Source organism: Melanerpes formicivorus, unplaced genomic scaffold (assembly GCF_026170545.1).
Source record: "Melanerpes formicivorus ecotype bairdi unplaced genomic scaffold, bMelFor1.0.p_v2 SCAF_24, whole genome shotgun sequence".
Classification (NCBI taxonomy): domain Eukaryota; kingdom Metazoa; phylum Chordata; class Aves; order Piciformes; family Picidae; genus Melanerpes; species Melanerpes formicivorus.
Window position 1 is genome coordinate 532,418 of NW_027142376.1, and position 21,869 is coordinate 554,286.

At 41.8% G+C, this 21,869-nt stretch overlaps 1 protein-coding gene across 2 annotated transcripts in view; it reads left to right on the forward strand.

The window, feature by feature from the left end:
- TPK1 (thiamin pyrophosphokinase 1) overlaps window positions 1-21,869 on the forward strand; it is a 364,520-nt gene that overhangs the window by 285,811 nt on the left and 56,840 nt on the right. For both annotated transcript variants that reach the window (XM_068152550.1, XM_068152551.1), the window contains one exon: window positions 6,495-6,606. In XM_068152550.1, the coding sequence (XP_068008651.1) occupies window positions 6,495-6,606 (112 nt within the window). The remainder of the gene's footprint in view (window positions 1-6,494; window positions 6,607-21,869) is intronic.

Below are 21,869 nucleotides of genomic sequence, written 5' to 3' on the forward strand. Positions count from 1 at the left end.
ATCTAATTACCAAGTCTGGCGCTATACCGTGTCCCTCAGCACCATCTCTGTGCCTCTTTTCAACACCTCCAGGGACAGGGATTCAACCACCTCCCTGGGGAGCCTGTTCTAGTCTTTCAGTGAAGAAATTTCTTCTAGCATTCAACCTGGTGCAACTGGAGGCAATTTCCTCTCATCCTATTACTTGTTACTCAGGACAAGAGACCAACACCCACCTTACTCCCACCTCCTGAGAAGGTGCCCCCTCAGCCTCCTTTTGTCCAGGCTGAACAACCTCAGTTCCCTCAGCTGCTCCTCAAAGGCCCTTCAGACCCTCTCCAGACCCTTCAGTAGGTTTATTGCCCTTCTCTTGACCTTGCTGAATTTGTGCTGTGTTTTGCATTGATTTATGGCAGACTGAAGAAAATGTTGGGGAATTCCATTTGTGAGTGGGAAGTTTCAGCAGAACAAGTTTCTCATTGGGGTAGTATTTCAAGTAGAACAAGGATTAGTATTTATGGTATCTGTCAATCTTTAAGATATGTGTGTGAAAAGAAACTGAACCACCCCAAATCCCTTTTAGAGTAGATTTTGTATTCCCAGGTATCCAATGTGCTTCATTCTGTGTTTTCATCACTTTGTTTGTGTGCACATTAGCAGTGCCTACACTGCTGGCTCCTTTATCTGCATGCAGCCTCCAGAGAGAAGTAGTTTTTTCTCTGGTTGGGTTTGGGTTTTTTCCTTCTTCTTTTTTGCACCTATGATTATTGTTTTCTTGTCAGTCACATCAGCTTGACTGCAGAAGGTAGAGACCTTTTTTACCTGCTTGTGCTGCAAGAGGTGATAGGCAAACAAGGGATGCACCTACTGTGCTCAGTAAAACCTGTCATAGATATTACATGAGAAGTGTACTCTCAGGAGTTTTGTAGAAAAAGTCCATGTGTGAATGTGTGAAACTCAGGGATCAGTCACTCAGGGATAATTTGTACGTTAGAGATGCAGTAGCAACCAGGATACAGTAAATATTTTTTGGTTTGGTGGCACTTACCTCCACAGAGGTTTCTTTCTGTACCCTTGTCATAAATTGGTTTGGAGCAGATGTGTCCATTAATTTGGTCTAATAATGATTGTAATTTGTTCTGTCTTTACTGCCTGGGATTTTATTTGCTGTAGAGTTGTCATTTTATGAAATGCTTCTCTTGAAGGGTCGGCTTGGTGGGGCTCTGTCTTCCAAATCACAGGGTGGTAGGGGGCAGAAGGGACCTCTGGAGATCATCAAGTCCAACCCCCTGATATATGTAATAACTGATAACCTGCAGCCTATCCATTTCAGTGTAGGTTTGGCAGGATTGGGCCTAACAGTTCTGACTATTGTTTTGAAGAACCATGCATTTTCTGGATTTTCTGTGTGAGTTTAAGCAGTCATTGATACAATGTACAAGAGCTTTTAGACTTCTCAGTGTTTGCTGGAGCTATGGATCCTTTTCAACAGCAACAAAAAGCCTGGTTGGCTCAGATAACACTCTTTGACTAGCACTCATGTAATAACAACTTGGCACTATGTGTGTTTATCTGAAAAGACAATTGATGATATTTTAGGGTTATAACAAAATAGCTGCTCTTAAACACATCCTTTTAGAAAAATTGGCTGTATTTATCATGCTCAGAATCTCAGCCTAAAAGCTTTTGTTATTGTTAAGTCACGCTCTTGCACAGCTAACTATTAGTAGAAATATTTCTGGAACTTTGTTTTTGCTTTATTGCCAATCATGATATTTGATTTTGAGCATAAATGTTCTCAGCTTGGTTTCATCCTTTTATTCCTTTCCTCCTCCTCTCTGCTGCAGTCTTTGATCATGTTGATTTCCACTCATTCCTTGAGTCTTTTGTCTGTATACCATTTTCTGCACCCAGATGTTTATGTACTAAAACAGATTGTGGGTTTTGCCTTTTCCCTGGGTAGCACTGTGACATCTGTATTTAGTTTTTTTGCTGCTGCTGCTGTTGTTTTCAAGTGTGTGCTGCCATCTATGGAGCCATTATTGAAACGGCTCTGATAGAAAAAAGTGGTTTAGCAAAAGATTGTGAAAAACAAGACCCTAGCTAGAGGAGGAGGTATCACAGCAGTTGGCCAGATCTCAAGAAATCCTGTTTATCTGTAGTCACAGCAGGCACAGGTGGAAGTATACCATTTGGAAAAGCAGTGAATTCTAGGAGTTAAGTTACTCAGTAGATTTATTTATACTGGACAATCAGGGCAGTCTGAACATTACAGTAAGGTTGCTTTGTCCTCTAATCCTGTAACTCATTCCTTTTCTTTCTGTCACCTTTCACATATCCTAGTCCTTCAGCAGTTTCCAAGATCTATTTCTCTCTTTCTTCATTTGCCTTTTAGAAACTTTATTTAAACTCCTTATTCTTCCCCAGCATCTTAACTGGCTTTCTGCCTCTCCTTTTGTGTCCAGTTTCAACCTACCAGCTTCCAGGCTTCCCTCCTTCAGACACCTTCAGAATGCAGTACTGAAGATCAGTCCCCATTCTCTCTCTCTTTCGTAACGTCTTGTCAGTTGATGTCTGTTTCAGAGTCTACATTTATTGCAATACATTTATTCAAGTTGGCCTGGAAGGCACTTGGAGAAGTAATTTTCTCTATATCTTTATGAAATGCCTGTAGGGTTTCTATGCACGCATGGAAGCTATCAGCGTTTATCTTGATGTTGTTCATATGCTTTTTAGCTCACAGGTTGTTGATTAAGATTTTTGCATCCTACAGCCTTGAGTAGAGTTAGGTGTACGAGTCCCTGTCAGCCAGACTTCTGTTCTAGTTAGGAGATGCAACAGAGAACTGTGTCTTCAAATCTTACCTCAGCAAAACCAGCGCTGGAGCAGGTGGATATTTAGCCACTACTGATAAAATGCTGTCTTATAACACAAGACATTAGCATCAAAAGGAAAAGCTTAACCTATATGGATGAAGCATTCTTAAAAATACTTTCTGACATTTTCTTCTTATTGCTTGAGCTTAAAAATTGATCTTACTTCCCAGCATCAGAGCCAAGATGAAGGGGTGGGGGTGTGGAAAATCAATGCTGAAGATTGATCAATGTTTTTCAAAACTGACTTAATAAGATAAAAATCAATGCAGCTGTATTATTTGTTGTTATTTTATCACCAGTATCACTCAAACATGGTAATATTTGATTCTTAAATTAAATGTGAAAATATTTCAGTTACCTCCTACAGAGACAGAAAAAACACCATCCAAGAAGTAGGGATTTGTTTAGTCAAACTTTGGTTTTCTTTTTAATCCTGGAATTTGGGAACCCTGAGTCCTGCAAAAACTGAAAACAGTTTCATATTTTCAGTGGCAGTATATAACTGTTCCCTTAATCACAGAGACTTAAATAGAACAAGTTATTACTTGGATTTGCAAATTACAAGCTCTGAGCCTTCCTCCTGCAAAGTGCAGTACCTTCTTACTTGGTTGCAAGAGCTGTACTCGAAAATTTGAAGACAAGTTTGGCTACCTGAGTTCCCCCATGGCAGACTCAACATGCTTTGAATTTTGAGCCTTATTTTACAAATCCATTGGCTATATTGTCTCTACTGGCAAAAATAAGTGAGTTGTTGGTGGGGGTTTTGTTTGTTAGGTGTTTTTCCCCAATTATTTCCCATTTTTTGTCTTTGCTATCCCAAATAATTTCAAGGTGCCTTAATGATTTGTTTAAAGAAAAGGCTTTAAAACTGTAATATTGGTGAACCAATCCCTAAGACAAGATTTTGCCTTAGCATTTGAGAGGGGTTTTTTTACAAATAGTCTGCATGTTAATATTTCAATTCCTGTTTACTTGCTGCTTTGGTTTTAGATCTTTGGGCTCCTAGTCTGAAATTTCTCCTAAAGGATGGCTAGAAAATGTCCTTGTAGGGAAGAAAGTGGAGACTCTCACAGGGATATGTGAGCTGGGACTTTAGGGAAGTATCAGACATTAGAAGACTCCTGATTAGCTCCTGGATGTTGGTGAACCTCTGGTAATGGCATCTATTGTTTTGAACATTTATTGCATGAACAGAATGACAGCTTTCTGCATAAATTCCTACTGAACTGAATCCCAATCTGTGAGCTGGACTAGAATGTCATGAAGTCAGGAAATGCAAACCTATTAGCAGATGGACACAGTTATTTGGGAATGCAGGACTTAATCAGGTTCTCTGTTAGGCCAGTTACTTTTACCTTCTCTTTTTCATATTACTTTACTATTAATAAATGTACTGAGTTTGCTCCTCTTCTCAAGTAGCTCTGAGCAGCAGTATTTGGGGAGATTCTTTCATGAAATTCTTTACAGTGAGGGTGGTGAGACACTGGAAGAGGTTGCCCAGAGAAGCTGTGGATGCCCTCTTCATGGATGTGTTCAAGGTCAGGTTGGATGAGGCCTTGAGCAACCTGGTCTAGTGGGAGGTGTCCCTGCCCATGGCAGAGGTGCTGGAACTAGATGATTTTGACAATCCCTTCCAACCCAAACCGGTCTATGATTCTCTCTACTCTCATTTGGCACAGGCAGTCTCACCCTTTCATTTTCTTCTTTTTCATTATCTTCATTACAGATAATATCTGCATTCACATAACAAGAGGGCTTGTGCTTGTACCTCATGTCTGCCTTTCCCTCTTCCCTCTGCACTGCCAGGGAAGTTGCATGGCATATTGCATAGCTAAGAAGTTATCAAGCCTGAATTTGTCACACCTCTGTATCTGGCAGGCAAGCATTCACAACCCCTATCAAAGTACATGACTCCTCGCCACATGAAGCTGGACACCCTGAGAGGATAGATGATACTGGATTGGTTTTCTTATTGCTCTGCAAACAATGTAACAGGCCTAAGCTATGCAGTCTGATAGTCCCTAATTGACAGCTTTTCCAAGGTTCATTTGTTAACTGAGAGCATGACATGTATTGAAGTTGTTTCTCCATAATGCATTTGGCATTAACAGGAGAAGCTGTCGAATGCCTCAGACAACATCTCAGCACTAAGATATTTCACTTCCAGTTTTGACTTTCTAAGCAGTGAGTTTATAGAATCATAGAATGGCTTAGGTTTGAACGGACCTTAGAGGTCATCTATTCCAACATCCCTGCCATGCAAGGGCTTTTGGAATGAGCATCTGAGAGCTCAGGGCATAAGGAAAAAAGGCTGAAATACTTTGTCATGAATTTTCTTTTGAGGAGTGTATTTTTGTTGCTTGGGATGTTTACCTGAGTTTTGAGATTAAGCTGTTCTTTTTTGGTTTGGTATAAAAACTTGTTTTCTTGCTTAAAGTACTGACTGAGTACTCATCAGGTCTCTGAGAAACTTGTTTTGGTAGCTTAATGAACAGAAATATGTATTTGATTGAAAGAATAAATTACCTGTGTAGAAGAGACCAGAGGGTAATTTCTTCACTGATATTGTTACTGTTTTGCATTTCCTGGGTTTCTTTGTAGCTAATTTTCATAAAAGTTTAAGTTTAGAAAAAAAAGCTTAGAAATTGTGCCAGAACTCTAATGTTCAGTTGTGCAGTGTGTCAGGAACAAACTTTTTGAAAGCCCTTGGGTCTGGTGCCTAAGCATGTCATTTTCTGTAAATATCAACAACCTGCTATATGAGGAAAGGCTGAGAGAATAGAATAGAATTAACCAGGTTGGAAAAGACCTTCGAGATCATCAAGTCCAACCTATCATCCAGCACCATCTAATCAACTAAACCATGGCACCAAGCACCCCATCCAGTCTCTTCCTAAACACCTCCAGTGATGGTGACTCCACCACCTCCCTGGGCAGCCCATTCCAGTGGCCAAAGAGAGAGATGGGTTTGCTCAGCCTTGAGAAGAGAAGGCTTAGGGGAGACCTTAATAACATTTGCCACTGTGTAAAGGGTGGTTACCAGGAGGATGGAGACTTCCTTTTTACAAGGAGTCCCATGGGAAAGACAAGGGATGATGGGTACAAGTTAGTGCATCAGACTCTTAATGGGAAGGTCGTGAGTTCAAGCCTGCAGTGGGCAGTAGTGTCCTCCCTACTCTAGTCATGAGGTCTGTGGCGACAGGTTGGACTCGATGATCTTTGAGGTCTCTTCCAACCTTAGGAATACTGAAGAAGAAAATGAAGAAGAAAATACTTCTGGGGAGATTCCCATTGGACTCCAGGAAAAAGTTTCACCATAAGAACAAGCAGATACTGGAATCATCTCCCCAGGGAAGCAGTGGGTTCCCCTACATTGGACAGTTTTAAGATTCAGCTTCACAGGGTGCTGGGCATCGCATTTCGACTACACTATCACCTAGGAAGATTGGATCCTTGGGGGGGTCCCTTCCAACCTGACATTCTGTGATTGTGTAGTTCCTGTAGGCAAACAGTCCTAAAGCCTTTGGGGGACTTTCTGGCCCAGCTTCAAGTACTTTCTGTTGTATTTGCAAGTTCTGTTGGCAAATGCCACTTGGCTCCCTGGCAAGAACTTACTCCAGAGGCCCTTCTGTCTTGCAGGGCAAGCACAAACTGCACGTGGACACAGGACTGGAAGGCAACTGGTGTGGCCTCATCCCCGTTGGGAACTCCTGTGAGAATGTGACCACGACAGGCCTCAAGTGGAACCTCAGTAAGTTGGGCTCCTCGGGGATGGTGGGTTGGATGTGACTCTATAACCACACATTTACACCAGCCTCACCAGTGCGTGTTTGAAGCGGGAACGCCATATTCAACCCTGCTAGGCCATTATTTTGTTTAGAAGTAATGTTGTGGGTATTTTTAAAAAGAAGAGAAATAGGTTTTAAATCTTAGATATCACAGGCAGAAACGTGCTTTCCATTTGGGAGTCCTTGTGCTGTTTAAATAGAACATTTGTTGAGGTCATGATACATTGCCACCTTTAATCATTGCCCTCCAGGGAGGGGAAGCTATGAGAGCCTAAACTCCTGGTTAGAAGCCATAGAGTTACAACAGACAAATAATGATGTGCTACAGATTATTAAAGCTACCTTACATCCCCTGAACTGTTTCCTGTATACTGTCTCTCAGGTCTGAATTAATAGATCTTGTTCTTATTTTCAAGTGGGAGAAGGTGCATTTGATCTAGAACAGGGACATTTGTCTGTGTAGAAAACTTTTCTTGAGGAAATAAAAAGTTGCAGAATTCAGTACTTTTTGTGTCAGTGTGAGGATTCAGCATGTGTGTATGCTTTTAGGCATGCTCACCTCAGTTATTTGCTAGCACTCAGCACAAACAAGTTTCATTTATTTCAGTTCTCATCTTCTGGGTGAAAAAACTTGGAGAAGAAAGTGGAAAATTGATTAGGGAAATTTTTTTCTTTTGTTTGTACTTGCTCTTGTGTAGTGCACATTCAGAACACATTATAAACATAGTCTTTTTACTCCCAAAGGGATACAGACTTTTTTTTCTCTATTAAAATCTGATTTACAGCACAGGAATCAGATAATGCTTTATCTGATTTGACTCACCTGGCTGCTTGCTGATAACAGCTCTCATGTCTAATAAATAAATAATGAAAAATCCAATAATGCCAGAACTACCCAGCATTCTTCATTAGGTTCTCAGTGGTGCTTTCATGGAAGGTAAATAAGAATGAAAGTATGAATCAGCTGTGCTACTCATCAGAGAAGAAGCTGGAGGGTAATGGTAAGCACTCCTAAGAAATGGTTCCTTTTCTGGGAAATTACTGTAGAAAAGAATCTTGCCAACTCATTTACTCTTCATCCTGATGGCCTTTGGTGTGCTGTATGTCATACCTGAACTGAAAATCATAGAACTGCTTTAAATAGAAAAAAACTCTAAGATCCAGTCCAGCTGCCAGCCCAACGCCACCATGACCATTAAACCATGTCCTGAAGTGCCATGTCCATGGTTCTCGAGCACCTCCAGGGATGGTGACTTCACCACCTTCCTGGGCAGCCTGTTCCAATGACTGACCACTCTTTCAGTGAAGAATTTTTTCCTGATATCCCATCTGGACCTGCCCTGGCACAATGAAAGGCCACTTGTTCTATCACCTGATATTAGGATAAGAGACCAACCCCCACCTCTCTCTAACCTTCTTTCAAGAAGCTGTAGAGATCAGTGAGGTCTCCCCTCTGCCTCCTTTTCTCCAAACTAAACAATCCCATTTCCCTCAGCTGCTCCTCACAAGACTAGCAGGGTTGTCCAGACTCTTCACCAGCTTCATTGCTCTTCTCTGGACATGTTCCAGCATCTCAATGTCTTTCTCGTAGTGAGGGCCCCAAAACTGAGCCCAGTATTCAAGGTGTATGGCATATAGATATGTCTAAAATCTCTGTGTGTATGCAATTGTGCTTTGTGCTTTCCACATAATTTTCATGCAAATGTGCTTCTTTAGGCAGGAAGCTAAATGGCTGTAAACTGCTGTCATTCAGAAATGCACACTGTCATTTCACTTCAGCAGGCAGAAGCAGTAACAATAGGAGCAAGACCTCTCTAAATGTAGCAACAGAGCATCCACTGGCTGCTGATATCCCAGCAGGATCCCAATTTTTTTTTTTGACGTTGTTTACATTGTTAATAAAATAGAAATATTTCCCCTGTTCACCACTTGACTTCGTTGGGCTTTTGCTGATCACAAAATCACAGAATGTTAAGGGCTGGAAGGGACCTCAAAAGATCATCTAGTCCAAGCCCCCTGCCACAGCAGGATCATCTCTACTAGATCTCACACAGGAATCTCCTGTGTGGAGGGTTTTGAATATCTCTGGAGAGGGAGACTCCACAACCCCCCTGGGCAGCCTGTTCCAGTGTTCTGTCACCCTCACAGTACAAAATTTTTTTCCTCAATGTTTTTGCATTGTGAATGGAACAAAAAGATTACAAAAGCAGTGGGGCTTCATTTTGGGGGAACTCACAGCCTGAAACACAAGAGAAAAATATAACTCCTTTAAAAAATAAATCTACTAAAGTGAGAGAGTGAGGAAATATTCTGGGTAAGGCTGTAAATTAAGCTGGATGGGTATCTGTGCTAGTGAAGCTGTTTGTATAACCACTCTGTGACCTGTTTCATACCTGAAATAGTTCATATGGCAGGTTTTGCTGCCCCAGTTCATTCTGAGGCAGACTAAGCAGCACTCCCAGGATTAGCTCTTTTTTCAGTGAAAGAGTAAAAAGCTTCACAGTGGGATTCTCCCCTCTGCTGCTTTCCACTCCTTCCTTCCCTTCTCATGTTCTCCACTGATAGCCTCCCAGTCCATCAGCCAGGATATATCTTCAGAGCTTCAGTTATGTATTATTTCTCTTTACCATATCCATTACAGCTGTAAGACTCTGGGTAGGGCAGGGTGACAGAAATTATATTGCTGCTCCTAAAGCTTCAGGTGGTTTTGACCTTTTGTGAGCTGTTTGCCTGCAGGAGTGCTGCTGTCTGCCTTCCGGGGTTATATCATTTATTACAAGGCATACTGAAATACTCTTCCAATAAAGCAGATGTTCTGATGGTGGCAGCCTGGCATCCCACTGGTTTACTGCAAGTCAGCAAAAGCAACAATGAGGGCATTGCTTAGGGTTGCATGATTTTGAACCAAAAAGACCATTTGGCATATATTAAAGGGGTGAGCTCAGTTGTGCTGAGCCTCTAGAGCTCTGCTTGTGTTTTTAACTCAACAGCACCTTGAAAACTGCAGACAAACTTGGTGAATGGTCTTCAAATAGGGATTTGAAGTCATACCTTCAGCCCATTTCCACATATTTCAGTGAATGCTTGCAATTAGTGGGAGGGATATTTGATTCCAGCTGCTCTTTAGCAAGGTAGCAGGCTCCTGGCAATATTTGGAAAGGCTGCTTTAACGTGAGAAACAGATAGGGTCTTCCAGATCACATTGTTAGGGCAACATTGCTGCTGTACGGCTCCACTTTTGAAAAGATTCATGTGAGTACCTTAGCTCTGAAACAGCACAAACCACTTCCAGTGGTAAGTTTAGCTCCCCTGAATGGTTGTCTTTAATGGGACATAGGGAGTGTGCAGATGATCCTTCCATACAAAAGTGATAGGCAGTAATTGCCAGAAAGGGGTAAGGTAAAAAAATTTCAGAGAGACTTCTTCAGCACATGGAATCATAGAATGCGTCAGGCTGGAAAGACCCTCAAAGGTCATCTTGTCCAACCCCCCACTGCAGTGAGCAGGAACATCCCCAAGTAGGTCAGGTTGCTCAGGGTCCCATCAAGTTAGAGTTTGAATTTCTCCAGGAATGGTGCCTCTACCACCTCCCTGTGTAGACTGTTCCAGTATTTCATTACCTCTTTGTGAAGAACTTCCTCCTAATTTCCAATCTAAATCTACCCTGCTCTCATCTTATGGCTATGTGCCCTTGTAAACCATTCCTCCCCAGCTTTCTTGTAGGTCCCCTTCAGATACTGGAAGCCTTCTCTCTGGAGCCTTCTCTTCTCCAGGCTCTCAGCCCCAACTCCCAGCCTTTGTAGAAGAGATGTTCCAGCCCTCTAATGACTTTTGTGGCCCTCCTCTGCACCCATCTATGCACAGAGCAGGTGGCTCTCTACAACGCAAGTAATACCTTCCTGAAGTAAACAGGAAGAACTTCTTTATGTCTAGCTACATTGCTATGGCACATTGCAGTTATGGAAACTAACTTCTTTATTCATGTAGAGGTGAGAGGGTTGTCAAGAGAGCAAAATGCTGTTCTTTCCATTGTATCTTCAATGTTAATTCAGTCTCTGTCTTCTAATAGAAATGTAACCTGAAGGTATGAGGAAATAGGTGCTCTGCTTCAGCCCAGCTTTGGTACAGACAGCCCTCCCTTTTCTGGTGGCAGTAGATGGGTGAGAATACTAAAGCTGCATTAAAGTCAGAAGTAAGAGTTTGGTACTGAAGGATATGAGTTGTGAAGATGCAAGCACCTTTCTGGGGAAGAGGGATCTGCAGAGAGCCAGAGTGACACCATTTAGACTGGTGGGGTTCCAGAGTAATTCTGTGGGTTTCAGTGGTGGCTCTGAATTTCCATCAGTGAGTATGGTTGCAGAATTCGTCCAGGAAAGAGACCTTTGATTTTATACTAAAGACATTTAACCCTAAAGGCGTTCTCATCAGTCAACCTGCCCATATGGATACTGGGAAATCAACTCATTTAGACAGTGGCAGAGGCAAAGTTGAAACATAATGGTGTACTTGAATGAAATCAGTGACAAATTGGCCAGAGTACAAAGGCTCGTTTGTCATATCCCTTGCAAATATACTTCAATTGTTTTCATATTTAAATGCCCAGAATCAGCCATAATAAATGTAAATGTCATGCTGCCAAGAGGTTTCCAAAAACAAGAAAGCTCTCTGAGGCATGTGGTGAGTTATTGCCAGTTCCCAGCGTCTCTGCAGAACCACGAAAGGGCAAGGACTGGGAGGAGGACAAATCAATCACATCTGGCTAGAGTCTCCCAGAGTTAAAAAATGAGCTGCATATGTGTGTGGTGACTCAGTTAATGAAGAAGGGTGCTGTTTGGGGGGGGAGCTGTTCAAGAGGCTAGGCATTACCATGAAGTACTGACTCCTCCTTTCCAATTTCTTTGCAGATCTTTTAGTTCTGCTTATTTTTTTAGTACCTACCAGTGCATGTGATTGATCTCTTCTCCCAAAAACCATGACACTGAGGGAAATTATTTCCTCTGTGGTGATCTATTCCTGTACCTTAATGGCAAAGAGTTCTGGCTATTCCCTCTACAGCATCTCAATTCTTCATTCACTGCTCCTTTTGTCAACACTTTGCACATTGTGGCTGAGGAGCCCTTGTGCTCTCCCAGTTTTGGCCTCTAGGTGTTTGTGGGAAAGAAGTAATTTTCTTTTCCTTGCTGCTATATGAAGTTGTGGAGAAGCAGAATTTTGGGGGGATGTCGTCACTGGTTTTTATTGTATGCTTCTAAAGAGCTGTGCTTTGGCTGTGAGTTGTTTACAGTGTGCTTATGTGTCCTGATATGCCGGTAACAACTGAATAGAGTGAGCATTCCTCTGAATCTATTAATTTCAGACACACATACCAATCACAGACCTCTAAGCAAATCTGTTGCTTTCAGGTGAGTTGGAAAATACTTATTTTGGATAGATGAATGTGTGTCTTGAGGTAAAAGCAGCCGTTGCATTCTTTTGGATAGTGAATACATAGGAAGGGGTCAGGGAAACAACAGGAAGGGGAAGATAAAAAGAGTGAGTGGCAAATCTAGTGTGTGAGATCTCATTTGGAGTTAGAAACATGCTTTGGGAAGAAGAATGGGCAGAGAGCATCAAGACAGAATTGTTTGGTCTGGAGAGGAGGAGGCTGAGAGGAGCCCCCATTATTCTCTACAACTCCCTGAAAGGAAGTTGGAGTGAGTGGGGTATTGGTCTCTTCTCCCTAGTATCAGGTGCTAGAATCAGAGGAAATGCCCTCAAACTGTGCCAGGGAAGGTGTAGTTTGGAGATCAGGAAAAATTTCTTCACTGCAAGAGTAGTCAGGCATTGAAACAGGCTGCGCAGGGAGGTGGTGGAATCACCATCCCTGGAGATGTTCAAGAAATGTGTGGACATGGCACTTTGGGACATTATTTAATGGCCATGGTGGTGTTAGGTTGATGGTTGGACTTGATGGTCTTCAAGGTATTTTCCAAGCAAAACAATCCTATTATTCTGTGATTCTGTAAGATATGCAAAGATATGAATGCTGAGATGAAGAATATGAGAGCAATGGTATAAAGCTCTGTGATGAATCAGGGCTCAAACTGTGTCAGCTGAGAGAATCCTAGTTACTGAAAGATTCTGGCCTGCTTGTTTAGCACAACTTGATAGTTTAAGGATGAAGTCTAAGGAACCTGAATTAAAGCTTTAATTCCATGGCTCTCAAATCCATGACACTGCAGCCTTAGCAATTCTTAAGAGTCATCTTCCTTGTGTGTTATGTCTGAGTAACTGTGGGTCTGTTTACTATTAACAGGTATGCAGCATTTCACACTGTATCAGTACAAGTCTGGGTGTGTGTTAGCTGAATTTCCTGTTACCTGCATTTAGAAGCCTTTCCATTTATTTAATAGGATACTGACAAAACCAATGAAACCTTTCAAACAAGTGCAAATATTTTTAGTGAATTTAAGTGGGTGGTGATACATGTCAAAAGACAAACAGCAAATCCAAATAAATGGGGGTGGAATGGATGTCAGGAGACCTTAGAATCCATATAGTTTTCCTATGGCATCACTCCTGGAAAACCTAATAAAAGGTTCCTCTTCTATAAGCCTCCAGTGCTGGGGATTCCTTTCTAACAGCTTCTTCAGAAAGTCTGCTCCAATTAGAACTGGGTTTTAGTTTCTGTTTTCTGTATGAGATAAATACATTCTCCTGCTGCTAAGCATTAGAACACAGCATTTATGATCTAATTGCCAATAAGAAATCTCTGAATTGTACATTTAGGTTTTCCAAGCGTAGGGCATAACTATAATTTACACAGGCACCAGCAATACCACTGTATCACCACTGATTGGCATCCCACTTAATGATGCTGTTTATAAGACAATTTTCTAATCAGCTGCATGAACACTCATCAGGAGCTTGCTTCTTGATTTAAAGCAGAGGAGTTGGAGAGAAAGATAGAGTTTGTTTTGCTCATGAAAACAAACCAGGGAGAAAAAAAGCGAGTTATGAAGAAAAATGTCAGGGGTTTTATCCATTTCAGGAAGCACTGGTACAGTAAAAGAAGAAAAAAAAATAAGCAAGCCACAATTCTAGAGAGCTGTGAGATCATGGCTCTGGTTTATGCATTTAAAAGTCAATGGAGAATAAAAAGCTGTGTTGTGAATGAGTCAGTGTTGTTCAGGGTATTTCGTTAGTGCATTTTAAAATTGATTGATGATAGCATAAACATTGAGGTGTTACAGTTCCAATTATCATTTAATAACACTTCTGTGATTTGAAGCTGTAGGTAGTCTGTTGGGTCTAGTCTGAAGCATGGTCAGTTTCCCATTCACTTTGCATGTCAAACCTCAGTTTTCCTAGCATGATAGAATGATTTGGGTTGGAAAACCCCTTTAAGATCATTCAGTCCAACCATCATCTAAGTCTACGAAGGCTGCTGCGAAACCGTGTCCCTCAGCACCACATCTCTGCCTCTTTTAAACACTTCCAGGGATGGGGATTTAACCACTTCCCTTGGGAGCCTGTTCCAATCTTTGAGAACCCTTTCAGTGAAGAAGTTTCTCCTAATATCCAATTTAAACCTCCAACAGTGCAACTTGAAGCTATTTCCTCTTCTGTCACTTGTTACTAGGAGAAGAGACCAATCCCCATTTTGCAACAACCGCCTTTCAGGTAATTGTCATCCCAATAAATTTAGCCAACCCTTTGTCCCCCTCAAAACCTAATTAATTATCCCTTGCCTTCTTTCTATTTCATGCTTTTGTTCTCTAATGGGTAGAATAGCTTCAATTTAAAGTATTTTACCTAAAACTCATGTAAGCTGGGTCAAGTTTGTCCAACATGGAGATGACTTATTATATGATTTAAGAGGCTTTAACAAAATAAGCTTCAGTTGACCTCTGCAATTTATGAACAGCTTTGGTACACAGAAATAAAGTGCCTCTTCCAAGTTTATCCCCAAGTAATGATTGCGAAACACCCCTTGCCATCCTGTGGTCTGTGTATCCAGTGTAGGTTCACAGTATCACAGTATAACTAAGGTTGGAAATGACCTCGAGGATCATCAAGTCCAACTTATCAACACAGACCCCATGACTAGACCATGGCACCAAGTGCCACGTCCAATCTCCTCTTGAACGCCTCCAGGGACGGTGACTTCACCAGCTCCCTGGGCAGCCCATTCCAATGACAAATGACTCGCTCAGTGAAGAACTTCCTCCTCACCTCGAGTCTAAACCTCCCCTAGCTGGTTGAAGGATTCATGTTTTATGGAAACATTAGAGCTTAATATTGAGCTGGAGGAACTGGTGGCAGGATTTTACATTGAATTTAATATTAGTATGCTAATCTGGAGGTGTCTCTGTCCCACCTTGCCACTCAATGAGGATAACTTATGCCCTGACTCATCAGACGCCTTGAACATCCCTGTATTTTCATACATGCATCTAGTTCAGTGAGATACAAAGGGATTATTCAGTGGGTAAAGTTAGACATGTGCAAAAGGACTTACTACAAGTCCAACTCTGCAGTGGGAGATATAACCTTCAAAACTGCCTGAAATGGCTTTTCTGTATGTAAAATAAGGTGGTAGTGACTTTAATCTCAGTCTCCAGGGCTAGCTGTCAGTGCTGGATCCTATTCAAATATCTCTTCTCACTCACCAATTCTATAAAGCTCCCTTCTCTAGCTCTGCACATTTGTTATATATTGCTGGTTGGCTGTAGTGATTTACATGAATTTCTCCTGATTTGACTGTTGAATGTCTGGGCACAATACGAAGACATGGGAAGACGAATGGCTTTCAAGTATTTCTCACATCTGGCTTCTTTACCTGTAGTTCAACAGATGTGTTTTCCTACTCGTACAGCTGTCAGGTCCCTGCATCAAGTAAACTTTTCATGTGAGGATTCTGGATACCTACCAGAATTGTTAAACCATTAAAAAAAAAAATCACTGAAACAGCCAAAAGCACTAAAATATGGTACATGTCTGCACAGCTGTAAGAGAACAAACCACTCTGGTTAGACTGAGTCAACCACAGTGGGTTTGAATTCCTTTGTTTAGTTTGTGGTTTTGGTTTGGTTTGTAGGTTGTTCTGGTTTTTTTATGGTGATAGAATTATGCCACAGTTTTGTGGCTTTGTCAGCCATATGGAAAGGAAGATGTTCAGTCCCCAGTAAAACCGTGTATGCAGCCAATGCGGGACGCTCTCTAGGGAACTGGGAAAATTTTCTGCATAGGCTGGAATGTGTGGAATACATCCACATAAATCTTGATTCTACTAGAATAATTGCCATTTCTTTTTTGGGTTTTGGGGTTGGTTTGTTGTGTTTTGTTTGTTGTTTTTTTTAACATGAGGAGTTGCTGTGTTTACCTTTTTAATATTCCAAAACCCTGCGAACTGGGGGTTTTGGCAAGTGCAAATCAACGCATGCTGGCAGTATTCTGAAAAACAGCTTTCTGTTGTGAGCTGATGTGGAGATTTATATTGCTCATTTGCAATCTACAGTAGGAACACTGGTTGGCTCTTCAGGGCTTGTGCCTGACACTTTTTCTTTCCTGCTGCCTTTTGTCACCCTGTGTGTTTATGTTGGCACAGCTCGGCAATGAACCTGAGCCATTTAAAACTTCTCTTGCATTTTTGGGAGCTTTCCTGCTGGTGAATAGTTTTACATCCCAAATATCTCAAGTAAACATTGTTGTCAGTAAATCATTAGATTAGCTTGCGTTCCATTTAATACTTCCACAGTTACTTTAGTGCCCCAGCTGAAAGCGCCTCAGAAGAGTTTTACACATTGTGAAATTCATCTTTCATGCCATTCTCTACCTTCCTGGGGTAATGATTCCCTAGATGCATGTCAGTCTGGGGTTTGCACCTGTGTTTCCTGAATTTCTCTACCAATTTTGTGATCTACCTCTCCTGATGCCATTTTCAACCACTCCTTCAGAAGTCACTATTATAAAAAACAAACAAACTAACAAAAAACCCCAACAACAACAGCAAAACCTCAACCTAAACAAACAAAAAAGCCCCAAACAAACCAAAGCCACAGAGGAAAAACCCTCAAAAATGTAAAAATGTAACTGGCATCATGGCACAACACCACTTGCTGACTCAGTGGGTAGCACACCAGGCTGGGGATCCAGCAGTAGGGCTGGAACACACATCATTAGCTCTCATAAATATACTGTCTCTCTTCTCCTACTCTGTCTCATTAACTCTTTGGGGCAGGGAATGTCTCCTATGCTGGGTCTGTACAATGCACCAAATGAGGCCAATTGTCTTCTGGGGTCCATTAGGAGTGTGGCCAGTAGGTTGAGAGAGGTTCTCTTCCCCCTCTACTCTGTCCTAGTAAAGTCACATCTGGAGTACTGGGTCCAGTTTGGGGCTCCCCAGTTCAAGAGGGACAGGGATATACTAAAAAGTGGCTCCCCAGTTCAAGAGGGACAGGGATATACTAGAAAGTATCCAGCAGAGACTATGAGGATGGTAAAGGGACTGGAACATCTGTCGGAAAAGGAAAGGCTGAGAGATGTGGAGCTGTTTAGCCTGGAGAAGAGAAGACTGAGAGATCTTTGAATATTTATAAATATATGAAAGGTGTCAAGAAGAAGGTGCTAGTGGTGTCCTGTGGTAGGATAATGGTGTCCTGTGGTAGGATAAGGGGCAATGGATACAAACTGGAACACAGCAAGTTCCACCTTAACATGAGGGAAAACTTCTTTAGTGTAAGGTTGCTGGAGCCCTGGAGAAGACTGCTCAGAGGGGGGGTGGAGTCTTCTCTAGAGACTTTCCAGACTCATTTGGATGTGTTCCTGTGTGACCTGCCCTAGGTGATCCTGCTTTGGCAAGGGGATTGGACTTGATCTTCAAGAGGTCCCTTCCAACCCTACCGTTCTATGATTTTGTGATTCTGTGTCCTGCCTGGTAGTCACCTACCATAGGGATAAATGTAATTGGGAGATGACTCCTGGAGTTGGAGTTGAAAGTTAATACCACGGTCTGATTCCTGACTGTAAACAAGTGCATGTTCTGTATGTGTTGGAGGCTGCATCGGGATTATTATCTTCAGAAGCTGTGCTTTGGAAAGGGAAGAATATCATTGTTGAACATACAGTGCCATCTACAGAATGTGCAGCCTGCATTTCATACATTGTATGGAAGGGGTTTCTTGGATTTTTGTTGTTTTCTTTCTTTTTTGTTAGAGCACAGTTGACATTCATGGCTAAAGAGGTTATTAGAAGTTTTAATGGATTCCTGCAGATTTTGCAGGATGATAATTGAGAGCTCAGGAGCCCTGGGGTGCAGTTCCTGTTCTCTCAATTGCTGCTTCTGCTTGGCAAGTAGATTCTGTCACTCAGAATACTCAGATGGGAGGTAGTCTGTGTGTTCACCCACCTCAGTTGTAATCTGCAAAGTCTGCAGGTCAGCAGACCTTACTAACTTTCTCTTAGGAGCCTGAATTTCTGGTGTGGTTTTTTTTTAATACAACAGTTTCTAGAAGTGCTGTGACTGTAGCTAACGGTCCTAGCCAGTATCACCTGCTGCAGTAGCCTTATGGGCACACAGGCTGGGCATGTTGTGAATTCAGGTTCAAGAAGGACAAGGAACTGCCCGAGAGGGTACAGTAAAGGGCTACAAAGGTGACTAGAACATCTCTCCTATGAAGAAAGGCTGAGGAACTTGGGGCTTTTCAGCCTAGAGAAGAGAAGTCTGAAGGGTGAATCTTACCAATGCTTGTCAATACTTAAAGGGTAGGTGTCAGAAGGATGGAGCCAGCGGTGTCCAGTGACAGGACAGGAGGTAACAGGCACAAACTTGCACATACGAAGTTCCATTTAAACATGAGGAGAAACTTCTTTACATTGAGGGTGCCAGAGCAGTGGAACACACTGTCCAGAAAGGTGGTAGAGTCTCCTTCTCTGGAGTCATTTAAAGTGCATGTAGACACCATCCTGTGCAACCTGCTGTAGGTGAACCTGCTCTGGCAGGAGGGTTAGGCTACATAATCTCCAGGGGTCCCTTCCAACCCCTAGCAGTCTGTGATTCTGTACAGTAAAGCACTGTCAATTGTCCTCTCTGTTAAGAGTTTAAATGGGAGGGAGAAGGGGAGACTGTCCTCTCATGTTGTCACCTAAGCACATGCTGTGGAGAAAACTTGAGCAGACATTGTGTGATTGCATGGCTCTTGGCTTCACAGGGAAAGCTGAATTTAATCCCCCAGATCTTGAGCATGCTCTTCAGACAGACATAAATTTTGGTGCAGAAAGTAGATACTATAATAGCTTTTTAAAACAGAAAGACTCCTTCCACTCTCAGCAATCCATTATTTATGTACTACAGCAAATTAAGTGATTGTAGTCACTGCAGAACAAGCTGTCCCCTTTTGTCTCACTTCTGCATATTGGAAGTTATCTTTAAGCTATAGCACAGGACCCACTGTTTGGCACCTTCAAATTAGTGGGGTTGAAAAAGGAAAACAGGAAGGGAGGGCTGAAAATGAATGCTGACATCCAGGGCAGATAAGAAATAATTTTCTGGCAAGTGATCTTGCAGAGCAGAAGGAGGGTGGGGGGTGGGAAAAGAGAGAGGTCTTTGGTGTTTTTATAGTTAGATGTGAAATTCAAAGTATTTAAGGTAGCAGCAGAGACAGACTAGGAGGCTGAATGTTTGAGACAGCTGAAGTTGCACGTTAAATAGGGTTTATGAGACTGTTCTGCCATTTCTCACCTGCACTGTCACAGTCAGTATGTGTGAGCAGGTAGGTGAGTGGGGGTGTGTGTAAATAATAATTCCTCTTTATTTAATATACATTAAACCTTGAAAGGGACAGAAATATGAGTTAGCAGAGTGCTACAAAATGTGAAGGTAATTATGTAGTAGTTATCCTCAACATTTCCATCTTTAAAGTGGTTTTGAACTGCTTAAGTGCAGCAGTTACTGCAGACTGTGATTAGATAAATGGATGCAAATGGTAATTGTAACTGATGAATGATTGATGATGGCTTTATATGTTTATCATTATATACTGTTGTAAACACTTTCCTCCTCAGCAAGGAAAATCATCCTGCCTGCAGGCAAAATGATGATGTATTGAATATGAATTCAAACTGCAATATTTTCAGGAGTAGAGAGGGCCAGTGTTGGAGGCTAGGATAACCCCAGGGCTGTTCCCTGAGTAACTGGTGAACTTTGATATGAACAGGCTGAGCACCAGCTGATTTTCAGAGCCTGAATAGAAGTGCAGCTGCGGGGGTGGGTTAATAGGAGAGAGCTTGAAAGTGTGGGTAGGGAAGCTGAGCACTGCTGAATGATGGTTTTGGAAGACCCACAGATCCAAAGAAGAGGAGGTGCCATTTATTTCTTCATTCTTCATCACTTCTCACATCTCCTCTTCTCAACTTAACAATGTCATGCCTCTGAGTTAAAGACAACCTTTGTGGATTTCTCCTGCCCTGTAGATTAAGGTCTGTGAGACATTTACAGTGCAGTATTTGACAGCCACTGGAGTGAATGATGTGCACCCCCCACTCTAAGAGTCATTTGTGACAGAGCAAGTACATTTGGATAATTGGAAGTTGATGGGGACAAAGATACAAACAAGGATGTCCCTAGAAAAGCAGGGTGGGATAAGCAGTATATAATCTGAAGGTTGCTATAATTCTATTTGATTTGTCATTTGCTAATTGTTAATCACAGCAACCACACTTGGTAGCTAGATTAATTTAAAGAGATTTTTAGTGCAGCAGCTTGAGTTTAATATCAGCTCTTTGTGCATCATGCAGTGCAAAAAGTAACCTCTGGTAATTAAATTAGGGATAAGTCTCCATTCTGTGTAAATTGTTCTGTTCACTGAGGGGAAAAAAGAAGCAGGATACTGCCAAAGAAAAGCCCCAGATCATTAGCAGCCTCTGCTCCCTCCTCTGTTCCCTTCACCTGCAGAGCTGAAATCTGTTAATTTTCTTATGGCTCTGTAGAACTGACAACAGACTTAGCAGATTTTGGTGTGTGCCTGCTCTTGGGCTTGCAGAAAAGAAGTGAATCAGGTTCTGGATTTTTGACCTTTTAGGAGCAAGGAAAATGATAGTCCCGTTTGCTTACACATCAAATGCTGCCAGGCTGCTGTCTGCGTTAACCTTTGTGGAGCACCCTGACGCGATTGCTGCCCTTGCACCAGCAGCACAGATGCCAGAGGGAATTGAGAAGGGATAAACTGGAGATGCCCTACAAAACAGCTCAGCTAAAGACACTTTTCTCCTGCACTGAAGAAAAGGTATTCTCTATGTGTTTAACTACTTAGCTGGGCTGTGAGTCATGTAATTTGCTTAGCCAAACTGAACTTCAAAACAGATGGTTTCTAAATTTGGGGAAAATAACCATTTCAGGGTGGGTTTTTTTTGGTGTTTGTTTTTTTTTCCCCTGTGCAATCTGCAGTTATGCTCTAGTACTGGAATTATTTGAAAATTAAACTGGAAAATCAAATTGGGATCTTTACCAACTGAATACTAATTTCAGGACCATAGAATTTTTAGTAAGTGCTAGGTAGTAGGTTTTCATCTGTATATTTAGCCTAAGATTTGTTTATGCTCTGATTTAATGTTTCTTGCTGCTTACATGCATAAACACTACCAAATCAGTCAGTCAGAGTCACCAGAGTACTCAGCTCCCAGCTGCATTTGCTAATAAAAGGAAGAATGACAACTTCCCTCCTTTGCAGAGGAGGAAGTGGAGAAACACAAGCAAATAATTCATTGCACTTACACAGCACTTGCCATCAGCAATCTACATAGGTGCCTTACTGAAAGTGCATTACCTTGTCTGAAAAATGTTTTTGTGGTGCGAAATGGCTTCATTCCTGATCTCTTCACTGAGGAAACTGAGTCACAGAGCATTTATCTTGTCTGGGATTGTAAGTGAAGCTAATCAAAATCCTATCCTAGTATGCTGGGCTTTAGGATTGGTTTTTATCTTGCTAGAAGTACATAAGGACAAAGGAATTCATTGTTTGATATTTAGGTGGGAATTATTTTTAAGATGTATTTGATATTATTGTACATAGTTACTATTTGCAAAATGTTATCTAATGCCAGTATGGTAAGGCCTGGAGGGGACCTCTGGAGGTCATCTAGTGCAGCCCCACTGCTACAGCAGGGTCACCCAGAGTAGGTTAACAGAATCATAGAATAGCTTTGGTTAGCAAACACCTTTAAGTTCTTCAAGTCAAACCATTCCCAT